We start from the raw sequence: 13,952 nt of genomic DNA, 5'->3' as shown, positions 1-13,952 counted from the left end.
TTTGTACTGTATTACATCTAATCATTTATTTAAAAAAAAAAACAGTTGGAAAGAAACAAGAAGCCACAATGCCCAACTACCTATTTAGGTACTTATATACCTCCCTTACTATAGCATTCACTGTCCGAGGGGTGGGTGAAGGGCAGCAATGCTGGCAAGGTAACTTTTTAGTAGCTGGGATCCAAGAATGTAGGATTTGAAACCTATTTTTTGCTAGCAAAACCAAGAAATTACAATGTAGGGACCACTAAGCTCACACTCTTTAAATATTTAAACATAAAATTATGAGAATTAAGGATGAACTGTCAGCTGCTACTGATGAATTTTGTGATTTATTATTCCATGTCAAAAGTACATTATTAAATGTACTGCTGCTAGTAAGGACAAACGGGATCTTCTAAAATTTGGAGTTGCCAATTTGTAGGCAGTGTTGAAATGCAGTCATGCATCATCCTTTGTGATCTTTTCTCTATAAGAAAACATCTTTATTTTAATTTTAAATAGAACTTAAACTTCTATGTTCCTTGGAACATACTGCCCTTTGTATGTACATCCTGGAACCGATGTCTTATTGGGAGGGGAAAGTAAAGCCCTATTAAGTTATGTGGCCTTGGGGTTTGCTGAGAAAAGCAATATTAAATGTGTTAACTGTTAATTTGAAAATGTAATTATCTCAAGCTCATATACTGGCACACAATATAAAATATATATTCTGCAAAAACAGAAGGAATTTAAGTCAATGTTCACATCTCCTGGCAATGTATATTGGCCAAAAGGGAAGATGGTGAAGTTACACCAGCAATCACTTTGGTCCTCACTCCTCCCAGGCTGCTTTTACTACTGAGCAACAACCGGTTGTCAGGAAGAACAGAATGTCTGCCTGTGTTGGAAGAACTGTCTTTTAATTTATCCCATAGATTTTGTGTGCATGAGAAAAGGACATTAAATCATGCTTTTGTATGCTCTAAATCAAGAGCTGGCTCAGACTGACAAGACTGCAAAGGGTCTGTTATGCTGATGGTGACTGTTCTGTGTATGTCAGGTGGGTGGGTGGAGTAGTTCAATGGCCTTGTTGCTGCTTACAGCTGTCAGTCAGCAACAGCAAGTAGTCTGGATCTCCATGTGGTCAGGGAGAAATCCAAAGCCAGGATAGACAGTGGTAGCTACAGAAGCTATCTGTGTGCATCAGATCAGACGTTGCATAGTCCAACACTGCTGGCGGGAATTCTCTTTCTGAGGGGGTTGGATGCTGGCTCTTACCAACCCTAAAACCAATTGTCCGTTAAGGAGCTCTCAGGGAAAGCTTTCCCTTTCAAAATAAAGCCAGACAACAGAGTCCCTCACATGTTAAGAGAAAATAGGAGCTACCATAGCAGACTGATGATTTTCATAGAAAATAAATGCCACTGATAGAGGATGTGCGTGCTTGCGTTTGCATGTCTTTCTCTATCTACCTTAGGTACTTGTATAGCTCCCATTACCGTAGTCTTTGAATACCTCACAATGCTTACAGAGACAAGGTGGGTATTTTTTATTAGACCAATTTCTGTTGATAGTTGTTTTGTGTTTCCTACATGATTTCTAGGTAAGTTTCCTGATTTTTTTCTTCCAGTGGGCAGGTGCATGTGATGATTTCTTGTCTGAGATGGCCCATTCTGGAGTACATAAGGTGCAGCAAATGGTTCTTCAGTTTTTCACTCGCCTTGTCTCTCTAATATCCTGGGACTAACACAGCTCCCCCACCACGGCATATCACAGTCCTTAATGTGTTACTGTAATCCTCAAAACACACCTTTGAGGCAGGGAAGCACTGCTATATCCATTTTATACAGAGGAAAGCAGGGGTGCTTGAACAATTTGTATAGTGGGGGTGTAACAGCCACTGAACCAAACTGTAAACCCTGTATATGATGGAAACTCCTTCAAGCCAGGGGGTGCAGCACATATGGGGGGAACCCAGACACAGCCAGATAAGTGATTTGCAGCAGCTCTAGGTTTGTGACAGGGCAGGGAATCAAATCCAGGTCTGGCGAGCCCCTAACCTAGACCATCCTTCCTGTCATTTAGTTTTATTACCTGAGTGATAGTGGGTAACACCCAGAGAACCGATTGCACGCAATAAATTGAATGCCTTGCAGTGATAATTGCCAAATGACTACAGGGCAGCAGTCCAAGGGAAGCCCGCCTAGGAATCAGTGCAATGTGTATGCACATAGAGCTGAAAACAAACTCCTGCAGCCAGGCGAGTCCCGTTGCCGCAAAACCCTGGAGCAAACTCCAAAGCTGCTTCTCTGCTCATTTTGTAGTAAACAAAACCTGCTGCCTGCTCCGGCTGGAGGCACCGTACCACCGAGCCAGGCTCACGCAAACACTCTCCCCTCAGTGACTTACCAGCAGCCACACACACGAAACCCCTCATGGAAAATTGGCCTCTGCATAATGCGACAGGCAAATCGTTTCCTAAGCGGCGTGGGCCGCCCATTGGCTCGGGCGGGCCTGTCAATCACAAGGCGCAGGACGGGGGAGGAGGCGGGCCCCGCCGCGGCTGCGGGGCGGGCGGGAGTTCCAGTAAGTCAGCGCCGGGCCGCCGCTGAGTCGCTGCTGCCACGGCCGCGTCCCGAACACTCAACAGGCAGCTGCGCGACCACGGGGAGCAAGCCAGGCTGCAGCCGCCCTAAGCCCTGCGGACCCCACGGGAGCGCTGGCGGGTGCTCCGGCCGGGCAGCGCCGTCCCTCCCTGGGAGCCTTGATGAAGTGGCGGAGCTAAGTGTCCTTCTCCCTCCCCCGTCTCCGGGCTCCTGCCCCCCCTCCGCTCTCCCCGGGAGCGCTGCGCTCCCTCCAGCCCCGCTCCGCTCCTTCCTGCGGGCTCTCTGCCGGCAGCCTCCCCGGCTGCCCAGCGGGCTCCCCTGACTTCCCCCGAGCCGGCCCTTCCCCGGAGCCCGTCCCCTCCCCGCCACCACCATGGCTGAAGCGCCCCAGCTCGTGGACATCGACCCCGATTTCGAGCCGCTGCCCCGGCCCCGCTCCTGCACCTGGCCCTTGCCCAGACCGGAGTTCAACCCGTCCAGCTCGGCCACCTCCAGCCCGGCGCCGTCCTGCGGGGGGCAGCCCGACGGGGCCGCCTCTGCCTCGGCGGTCAGCGTCGATTTCATCGGCAACCTGAGCCTGCTGGAGGAGAGCGAGGACTTCGAGCCGCCGCCGCTGCCCCCGGCCGCCGCGGGTGCAGCAGAAGGGGCCGCTCCCGGGGGCGGCTGCCTCTGCGGGGACTTCCAGTGCCAGGAGGCCGGCTGCCTCCACCAGCAGCAACAGCCCGGGCCGCCGCTCCAGCCGCAGCAGCAGCACCCGCCAGTGTCTGCCCTGTCCGCAGGTCCCATCCCCGGCCAGCCCCGCAAGAGCAGCTCGGCCCGCCGCAACGCCTGGGGCAACCTGTCCTACGCCGACCTGATCACCAAGGCCATCGAGAGCGCCCCGGAGAAGCGGCTCACCTTGTCCCAGATCTACGAGTGGATGGTCAAGAGCGTCCCCTACTTCAAGGATAAGGGCGACAGCAACAGCTCGGCCGGCTGGAAGGTGAGGCGGTGGGGCGTGGGGAGAGCTTGCCGGCCCGGGACCCCGGCAGGAGCGGGGAGACTTGCCTCTTCCCACCTCGCTTCTTTCAGGGGAGGCAAGAAGCTCCTTCCAGGGCGCACACCCGGCCCCTCGCTAGCGGGCTGCGCCCCGGGCTTAGGGTGCACCGGGAACTGCGGACTCAGCATTGCGACCCCCTAGTGATCGGGGAGCTGGAGGGGAAGCAGGGCAGTTGCAGAGCGCTGCAAATTCTGCTCCCTCGCCCCCGTAAGTGAAGTGCACGAAGTTAGAGGCTGACGTAGTGGTTTGCAGGCTGCCCCCTGCCCTCGCTGGCTGTTCACTGACGCTGGGGTGGCCGGAGCTTACGCAGGTTGGCTTGGTTTGCAGTGTGGCTGAATACTTCTAAAAAGTGTGTCCTCCTCTCTCCCCCCAAGAGAGTTGAGGTAAGAGGCAGGAGGACGTGGCTTAAGGGGGAGATGCAAGGTTTACACTGTAACAGGTTGCATGTGCATGCGGCTGTCCCCGGGGGCGAGGGGGTTCCTGGCACTTTCCCCGGTGCCTAAAAGGGCAGCCGAAGTTGCTTGTGCCGGGTTTGTAACTTAGCAGCCAGCCGGCTATGGAGACTCGCTGTGTCATTTCCCTTTGCAGAGTTGGGACGAACTTAAAGTGACAGAGATTCAAGGGCTAGCCGAGAGCTAGAGAAGTGCAGTGTTAGGGTGCAACGTGCTGGGGGCGACAGGGCAGCAGACGCTAGCTCATTTTGCCTGTACTGTGCCCCGTGTGGAGCTAAAGTTCAAGCCTGTCAATGTGTGCAATGCATTTAAAGGGCCGGTGCCTCCTGCTTCAGATCTAGTCTGAAGACACATGGCAGCGCCTTTCACCCACTGTGTGAGACCTTCCCCTGTCAGTAAGTAAGGCAATACAGAGTCCTTTCCAACACAAACTTTAATTACAGTTAATCTTATTGAGGGAATTTGCCATTTTTTTTTAAAGCTAGCTTAGCTAGAGCTAGTAGTGCGCGAGTGCCATTTCAGGTCTAAGATATAAAATCACCTTTTCATCCCATTGTTCATTATGTGCTCAGGCATTTGATATATGCTTCACAGAAGCAAATAGACCAGTCCTTGCCCCAAGGAATTTCCAATCTAAATTCAGACATGACCCAGTGAATGGGGGAGGGGGTCATAAACTAAAATGGGGGAAGGAGCATAGGCATGACAAGGGTTATAATAACACTGCATGTTTACCCAGTGAGCTGTGTGTTCATTGTAATGGCTTTGTTAATTAAAAAAACCTGTAAACTAAATTTAAGGGGACTCTGTTTCCCTCAGAATGAAGTCTGCCTGTCTAGAAGTAGCAGACTGCTAGGTGACCTGTTGATCATAGGATTTGCTACTCTGCTTTTGTACAGACTGGAATGGGGTAGCAAGCACACACTAGCCCTGCATCAAGCCCTGATTCCAGCTTCAGGGTGGGGGTGACAATAATAACAAATAGGCAAGAGTTCTGGTCTTTGAGACTTCTAAGGCTGTTCAACGGTGGACATGTTCTCTTTAGCAAGTGGCTTGACCTCTCTAATATAGCAGGTTGTCTAGCCATCATTAGAGCTAAAGGCTGACTTTTAATCAGTTACTACTTTTCTAAAACTGGGTATTTGAATTGGATTACAAAGTGCCACTTGTCTGAATACACTGATTATTAATGCACCGCCTTTTCCTATAGTCTTTATTGGGGACAGTATTTAAACAGTTAACGTCTTTGAGGTAAATGAACCTTTGGTTTGATGCTGTATAAAATATGCTTTGTATACTTATTTTCATAACAGAGGTATATAGGGTTTTGTCACTACCTACCAGATTATTTTTAGAAGAGGTCTTCTGTTTTTTTGCCTCTGTAAAGGGAGAAAAATCCCCCACACAGTCAATTACATCATAGTAATTAATTTGATACCTCCACAGTATTTTACAAGTTTTAGTGTTTTCTACTGACTGGTTCATAATATAGTTTCAGTCAATATTAGTTAAACTTTGCAAAGTTGTAGATTTATCAGTTTTTTCAAATATGTTTTAATTGGGTTTCTAGATTAGATAATAATTAAGGCTTTTTAAATATTGGGGTAGTTGTCCATCCAAACAGTGTCTTTTAATTTTTTTCCCCTCTACCTTGGGATATGGTATTACGAAAGGTACGTTTTTGTTTTGTTTTTATAGGTGGATAACATCCTACAATAGTGTTCTAGTATAAAGTTACAAAAACAAAAGGACAACACTTAGCTCCTACCAGTAAATTTAGCTAAGAAACCTAAAGGATGATGTATGTGAAGAAATTTGAATGATAACCATTTCACTTTTGTTAAACTTTAATAGTAGATCTGGCAAAGCTGTAAATGAGAGAGACCAGCATTTAAAAACGAGATCTTTCAGGTGGCTTTGTTGTCTGTTGGTACATATTGAGATTATGTCAAGTGCATTTTCAGTTTGAGTAAAGGAGTATTTCAAAAACTAGGAAGTCTAAGAAGAATGTCACTGACTAATTACTTTGTATTCTATTACTTATCTTTTGGTGGTGCATTGTTTTAACAAGCCAAACATAGTTTCAGCTCTCAGATTCAAGACTTTCCTATTCCCAACATTTGTTTATAGACAAAAAATTGCTACTGTTACTTTTGTTGGATGTGGAATGTTTGAGTGTTTTTTGGGCTGTCATAGTACCCTAACTTATCAACTTCAATTTTGCATATAAATTTATCGTTTAACACAGTTAACTCTTTAAGTATGGCTTTTTAAATGTTTATTGTACTGTCTCCTTGGGCATAAGTCACCGTGATTCCTTTTTTCTCCTCGTGCATATTTTTGACAGGGTGGTAGGAAAGTTGTTAAACACCTATACACCCAGTCATTCCTAATTTCTTGCTTAGGTAGTAGGTGGAAGTTTGTTTTTTTTTTTTTTACATCCCCCACTCCACTTCAGGGTTAGTTATCTACCTCCCGTTGAAATGAAAACCCTGATGCAATCTTAACTATTGTCTTACTACTGCTCCACCATAATATGTTCTAAGAAATTTTGCTTTTAACCAGTTTTATGGCTGAGTTGACTGAGGCACAAGGAGTTCAAGTCACTTGCCTCATTTAACATGATGAATCAATGGCTCAGCTTGAATAAGGGTCTGTTTGGCTCAGGATCTGTTGTTTTAGTACTGTATTGTAATCAGTGGACTTCTTTAGGTGTAATTAAAACATTCTAAATTTCAGTCAGTTATGGGCCCTGAAAAAGGACTGTTACTTGGAAGGCTGAATGTAGATTAGAGAGGGTAAACTTTTACTGACAGAATTTGTAATGGGTCTTGGGTCAATTTATTTATGGCCTGCAATACACAGTGGTATAGCTGCCTCTTTCTCACTTGGATTGCATGTCTTATTTGGGTAAAATGTCTCGGAAAAAACTTTCCATATTGTTGTAATTAGAGTTTAGGTGCTTTTACAATTATAAACCTAATGTAGTGAGCTGTCAAATTACACACCTTGTTTTGAGGAGAAATTCAGAATGAAATGTTTAAACAAGATCTAATTTCCAGTGCCTTCAACCTTAGTTATGATATTCTGCATTGGTAACAGATTATTTAGGTGACTGAATATGTCTCCTCAGTTTCAAGTGTCTGTGATTCTATAACTACCAAATTGTAATTTCAATTGTTAAACTGCATTTTTCACTAAAAGAATTTATCTACGTCAACTTTATCAGGTATATTTCTTGATTAAAACTTCATCTCCATACTGTGAATAAAAGGAATGTGAAAGTCAAAGACAATATAATTTTACATTACACAGAAATTGTCCTTAAGTACATACTTAAGTAATGTTTACTAAAGTAGGTAAAATTGATCTCCGTTATACATGTGCGTAGTCTGCTCTAGAGTTCCTGAGAATTTCTAGTCTGAAATGTAAACTCTGCCAACCCCCCTCAAAAAACCAATGCCCACATGCTCATCAACTCTTCTGAATGAATCATGCAACAAAGGGAGAGCCTAAACATTCTTTACCAAACCCTTTTGTACTATTGAATGCTAACAAGCACTGTTGATAACCATATTTGCTTAAAAAGAATTGCAGAAAGACCAAGATCTGTTGTAGTGATAACAAGAAAGTTACTGAGTGTGTTGTACCATAAATCTTCGTGCTTCTTCACTATCCCAGTCAAAACAATCTCTTACTCAAGTTATGTGGATAAGGGTAGAATGTGGTTAAAAAATGGAGTCTGTTGTGGTGGCAGTAGACTTACCTCTGAGGGAAATAACTATGGGTAACTTTTTTTCTTTTTTCCTTGTTTTACTTCAGAAAAGTTGTGAGATTAATTATAAAGAACATCTATCACATCCCCTCTTTCAGCACTTGCTGCTCTTTGTCTTTTATTCAGCCTTTGAAAATGGAATAAAGCCAGAAGTTGACCCTACCAACATTCTGATATCCTCAGAGTAATTCTTTAGACAGAATGCTCTGTTGAAACAGAAAATACTACTAACTTTTATTGGCTTTTGCTGTAAATTGGGTATATTCTTTAAGTCTTGTGGAGATTAAGAGTGCATCACTGGTTACACCTTCTTGACTTCTGGCTTAGTGAAGGCTTGATCACCTAGATTTACCTGTTGTCCTGGCTATAGGAATGAGACTGGATGTTAGCAAGTTGCAGAAGTATGAGTGGAAGTATGCCTGATAGGGTGAGCCCAAAGCATATGCTGAGTTGAATGTCTTTGTCCATAAGAATTGTTGTAGTGGTCATGACTAACTCATAATTGAATAAGGGTCTGTACAAAGATGATTCTAAGGTGTGATATTGATTCAAAAGCCACATAACACAATCTTAAATAATTCAGAAGCCTTTTGCAAATAGAATACAGAGCACTTTACAAAAATTTGAAAAACCTTACTTTGGTATCTGAATAACTGAAATAACAAAAATACATTCCATGCTGAAGTATTTAAAATAGGTTTTATCGAACATGTAGGGGTTTTTGTAATATGGAAGGTGATAGGATACTAGTTGATAGACACTGAATTTACTCTGCAGAATTGCTATATGCTCAGTCAGTCATGATACAAGAAGTGTAGGTATCTACCTTTGTGCCTTTGCAATAGAAGTTGATACTTTCCTAACTGATTCATGGACTGATAACATCATACATTGCTATATGTCTTTAACTTTCAGTTAGAGGGACTCTGCCAACTTAAAACATATTTGTTCTGATGTCAAAATAAATCTTTCAGAGCCGTAAATGTCTGTCCACTGCCACCTCATTTCATACAAGCCACTAAATAACTCTCAGTAGTAACTTTCAGTCGCTGTCTTTAATAGGCAAGATTCAAACCAGTGACTCCAGTGAGAGGCTCTGTATAGAAGAGTGCCTGCGTTCTTATTTATGTGCTGAGATACTATGATCAGGAAAATAAAGCCAGTTTTGGGAATTGCTACTTGTGGCAAATAGCATACTTGTTTTAAAGGGATGTGTATGTATCTCAGATGCACAGGTTAGTTTAATGTAATATTAAAGCGATTCTGGCAACTTGAAAGCTAGCTAGTTTGGTTTAAAAAAAAAAAAGAATTAAGTGACTTCACGTCTGGGGTCTCCTTGCCAACTTCTGTGGCTTTATAAACTCATTTTCCTATTCTGTTTCAGACAACAGAAGACAAAGGTATTTTTAAAGGCCCACACAAATGGGCACGAAACTGACTATGTTGGGGCAACAGTGAAATTAATGGACAGAAAATGCTGTCAAATGCACATAAAAGATCTTTTCCATCTTTTAGTTACACCTGTTGTAACAGTAGTAGATTTAAAAAACCCTCACTTCTGTATGATTTAAAAAAAAAAAATTTATCTGGCCCCTGTAGGTTGCACAATTAAAGTAGCAGGAAGTCAGGAAATGTGAAAATTAAAAATTCAGACAGTAATGTTAATTTGATCATACTACAAATTCTATATATTTAAATGTAATATTAAGGTATATGATTGATCAAAAAACAAACCAAGACTGGAACATAGTATTTATGTCCAAGGTAGCATGAGTTAATGTTTCCGATTAAATTTTGAATGAGAACCTAAAATGTGCAGAATACACTGTATGCAATTTTGTTGCATTCCACAGTAAGATTACAATTTCTCTTCTTGATAAAGCAGGTGGTTTTTGGTGTGGATTTTCCAGTGTGTGTTTCATTAATGCTTATAATCTTCCTTATACAAACTGTTAATGCAGCAGCAGCCGCCCATGTCTCTGTGCAAGTCCCCTCCTAAGGCTGGGAAGTTTGAACATGCATTTCATATCCTAAAGAGGAACATACTTTCATTAGAATCTATTAAAAATCAGAGATGCATATTGAGCATGCTCTTAAGTGATTTTTTTTTTAAAAAAAGTGCTTTGACATTTTTATTTATTTCCTAATTTACTTGTTGTCTCCTCCCCATCCCCAAGCCCAAGTACTCTGTGGTAAGATGGATCTAGGTTTTGTGGTAAAAGCCCTGGATTCTGTCACCCTCTCATGGTGAAATAAAATTAGGCAATCTCTATGTTAGCTATTGTGGTGGTTGCTGTTATAGTACATTCAGTTTGGTTATGTCCTTTTCTGATATATTTTTTTTTATGTGCTCCAGATTTTTGTATTAACTGCATTGTAGAAGTTGTCAGTGGAGCTGGAGATTTTGGTAGCTGTGGCTTTTGGCACATGGGATGGTGTAAGAGGCAATCTGAGACACTGGGATAAAACTTCTATTTGGATGTTTCTGATAAAATAATCCACAGTAAAATAATTGGCAGTGTTTTCTAGATTTGAGTCAACACTATTGAGATAAATTGGGCAGTTCACGCGTCTATGAACTATTGTTTCAGGCTGCTGCAGATTCAAGATGACACTGCCTCGTTATTTTACAGACCGTGAATGCTAGACACCCTTTTTAAAATGAATGCTTTGAGAGCATAATTGCTGACAAATTCCATGGCAATGGAATTGAAAAATACACAGAACACTGGTTATGACCGTGCTGAGCTTCAGTCTTCAGCCACCTTTTTGTTTTGGAAAAAATGTGAAAACAGGGAGTTCTAATGGAAGTGATTTTGTAACTCTGAGTATAGCAGGTACTGACCCTGCCAGCTAACTCATGCAAAGACCTACCAAATATTTCTGGTAAATACACTTTTCCATTTTTTAAGAAGAAATTATATATGATAGAGACTCTGAGCTGATGATAGGCATCTGTTTGAAGTCAGGAGGAAACCTCAGGTTAAGTTATACATGCAGCAGTTAACTGTGACTTTCTTAGCATTTGCTAGTTTACACTAGAGTATTGATGAGTTGTGTAGAATTTTTATTTGTGAATTAAAATGCAAGGCAGTTGAATTTGATGTGGTATTGTAAGAATTCTGCCCTTTACCACACTAGCTCCAGCTTATTAAATCTAAAATGCACAAGGGAACAATCATGTATGTATTGGAGAACTGCATTTGTGCTTCTGCATATAGAATTTCACTAGTTTGGACTGTATTTAAATATTGTTTACTGCACTTTACCTACTGCAAAGAATATATTTGCTGAGTTTATTCATGTGTTTTCATCCAGCAGAGTTGCTGTGTAGCTGTCTTTTAGACTTGTAATGTGCAACTATCATATGTTAGCTCTGGTGCAGTGTAACATGACTGCTCTAGCACTAGCTTTCAATTAGGTCACAAATGAGGATATAGTGAATGAAATCAAATGTTATGATTGCACTGGAGACTGCTTCAGATTTTTGATTTCACTAGTCTTGGCGTCTATTTTAGATCTGTATATGAATATTGAAGAAACTACATGTCATGAAGTCGCTTAAGTTTGGAGAGATGCTTAAGGGGTGGGTTTATTTGCTCCATTTGAAACACTGTTGCAATAGTTGCTAAAGATTTTGAGGTACTTTACCATTTGTAGATACATCAGGTGACGAGGCTCAGTTTGAAAAGTGTTTGCTGAAAATCTACTGGAACTATGTGCATCGCTGGGTGGAGTGGAGTAGTCCTAGAATTTTGATGTGCAGAGGAAAACAATTAAGGCTTATTGCTGAATAATGTAGGATGAAAAACTGAGATTAAACAGAGGTAATGAGAAGACCTGGCTATGTTTCAGTACTCCTTAAACTTGTGCTGGTTCTGGACTTGCAGCTTACAAAGAGAATAGCTAAGTGGTGGTTGAGGTATCCTATCTGTGCTGCTGCTGCTTCCTATTGAGAAGGTCTCCTTATTCTAAGCCCAAGGCTGGTCATATTTAGGGCTGAAACGTCTCTGAAATAGTTGTTCTTGGCCTAGAAATTAATTTTTGGGCAAGCTAGAAAGTCCATTCAACTGTTTGGTTTGCAACAGCACAGAGTAATGTTCTCAGTGCTTATTGTGGCTGTCTTGTGCTCACATAATTCAAGCAGTTTAAACTCCAAATTTCACATGTATGTACTGAATATAGTATATTGTGCATGTGCAGTACATTCTCCTTACAAGAGTACTTATCCAGACTTATATTTTGAGCACCCCAAAATCTGCCTTACAAGCTAAAGTTGGCCCCTTTCCTGCAGAGTATTGAAACTAAATTATATCTGTGCACTTCAATACATAGAAGCATTTGCTTAAGTGATTAGATATTGAAATACATGAAGACTGTATATTATTCAGAAGTCCTCCCGTATTAGACCTTCCCAATCCTGGCACTGAAATGTAAAAGGACTGTGTAAATCCCACTGTCACTTCCCTTTTCTTTCTCTCTTTTGAAAGGTATTAAAAGGTAAAAAAAAAAAAAAAAAAACTCTGTTAATGCAGTGCAAAAACTGAGATTTTAATTGCCCACCAAAAAAAAGGGGGGGAAGGAATTGAAAGCTGTTGTTCCCACAACAACCAGAGCTCTGTCATAATGGATGTAGAAAGCATTGGGGAAATCAGATATAAAGTAATGAAATATTTATATGTGCAAGCAGCCATTTTATTCTCCATGGAAACTATAACTTTGCACAAAGTTAGAACTTTTATTTAAGGGGGCCAGATGGCGCAGTGCAACTACTTTGCTTCACATAGCCTAAAGTAACTGGTGTGGGGAGGATCACTCCAATGTAAAGCTGATCCTCTGCTGACATAGGCAACGTTCGGCTCTGATGGCACTCCCTCTCCCTGTTGCCCCGTTTTCTCTAATATAGAAGCATGGATGGGGGAAGCTGGTATGCCTGAAAAGCAGTTATACCCTGTTATTTCCCAGGCGTGTTTTCTGCCCCATGCAGCTGGTCTAAATTTGATCAGTTCTTCAGTCCTTATGTTGCACTAAGCCAGCACACAGGCTCTTTTAGAGAGCAGCAGCTGGATCAGGGAAGAGCAACATAATCTTTAAGCAACCTTTTCATCCTTCCCACCTAGTACGCTACTGATCAGCTGGACTGCTGGATCTGGCCTAGTCTCCGTTTTAACATTGCATTCATATAGATTTTATAAACTACATAGAATTTGTCTTTTTTTTTTCTTTTCACTTTATAGTTAATTCAGCAGGATTTTATTATTTAGACTGCCTTACTGCTAGACCACTTGTGACAGTCCTTATTTAACATCTTGTAAAGTAACTTTTCCCGTGGTCGTACATGCTGGGTTTTGTGAGTGTCTTAGGAGTGCTGAGGTGCAAGCATTGGTTATTTAAAGGAGTAGTTAAAATACAGATTACATCGACTTTTCAAATAAGTAATAGAACTACATAGGTCCAATCAGATTTTGGGTTTATCACTGACAATGCTAATTTGTGATTCGGTATTACAACAAAAGTTAGGAAGTTCTTTAATTCTTTCAGGTTTGACTCCAGAAATTATCATGCGGGTGGAGTTTCACTTACCTATCACCATTTAAACTAGGCAGTTAGATAAGACTGAAGCAACTTGTTCTAAATGTGGTGACTTGTTAGACTGCATTTATTGTGCAAATGAGCTTACATCCTGCAAGATCAGCAGAAACGTTTAAGGTTTACTTAAAGGGAAGTGGATTAAATTAGGTGACTTTAATTACTATGAGTTGCATACCTATCAGTAATGAGATTAAGGTATTGGATTTGTTACCCACTACGCTATAGAAGGCTGTCTTTCTATGCTCATAAAGTGAATAAGATAACTGCAAGTGGTGATTGAGCTAAAGCCACCCCAAATTTCATTTGCAAGTTGGCAAAGTGTTGCTGCTCCTGGAGTATGTTTAGCATGGCTTTTGAGCTGTGCTCCGGCTCTACTCCAGCTCCAGGCAAAAAACTGCAGCTCTGCGCTCCACCTCCAGGCTCCGCTCCAAAGCCCTGATCTTTCGAATCAGACATCACTTCTCTGCTAGTCCAGAAGGCAAATTTTGGCCTATTTTAAAGAGCTG

At 42.1% G+C, this 13,952-nt stretch overlaps 1 protein-coding gene across 1 annotated transcript in view; it reads left to right on the top strand.

The window, feature by feature from the left end:
• Window positions 1-2,571: 2,571 nt before the first annotated feature.
• The window catches only part of FOXO1 (forkhead box O1), an 86,294-nt gene continuing 74,913 nt past the window's right edge, over window positions 2,572-13,952 (top strand). Inside the window, exon 1 of the mRNA XM_074960041.1 lies at window positions 2,572-3,570. Coding sequence (XP_074816142.1) covers window positions 2,962-3,570 — 609 coding nt within the window. The 5' untranslated portion in view covers window positions 2,572-2,961. The remainder of the gene's footprint in view (window positions 3,571-13,952) is intronic.

This window comes from Natator depressus, chromosome 1 (genome assembly GCF_965152275.1).
Source record: "Natator depressus isolate rNatDep1 chromosome 1, rNatDep2.hap1, whole genome shotgun sequence".
NCBI lineage: Eukaryota > Metazoa > Chordata > Testudines > Cheloniidae > Natator > Natator depressus.
Note: the sequence above shows the minus strand (reverse complement) of the source record. Positions and strands in the feature narration are given on the sequence as shown.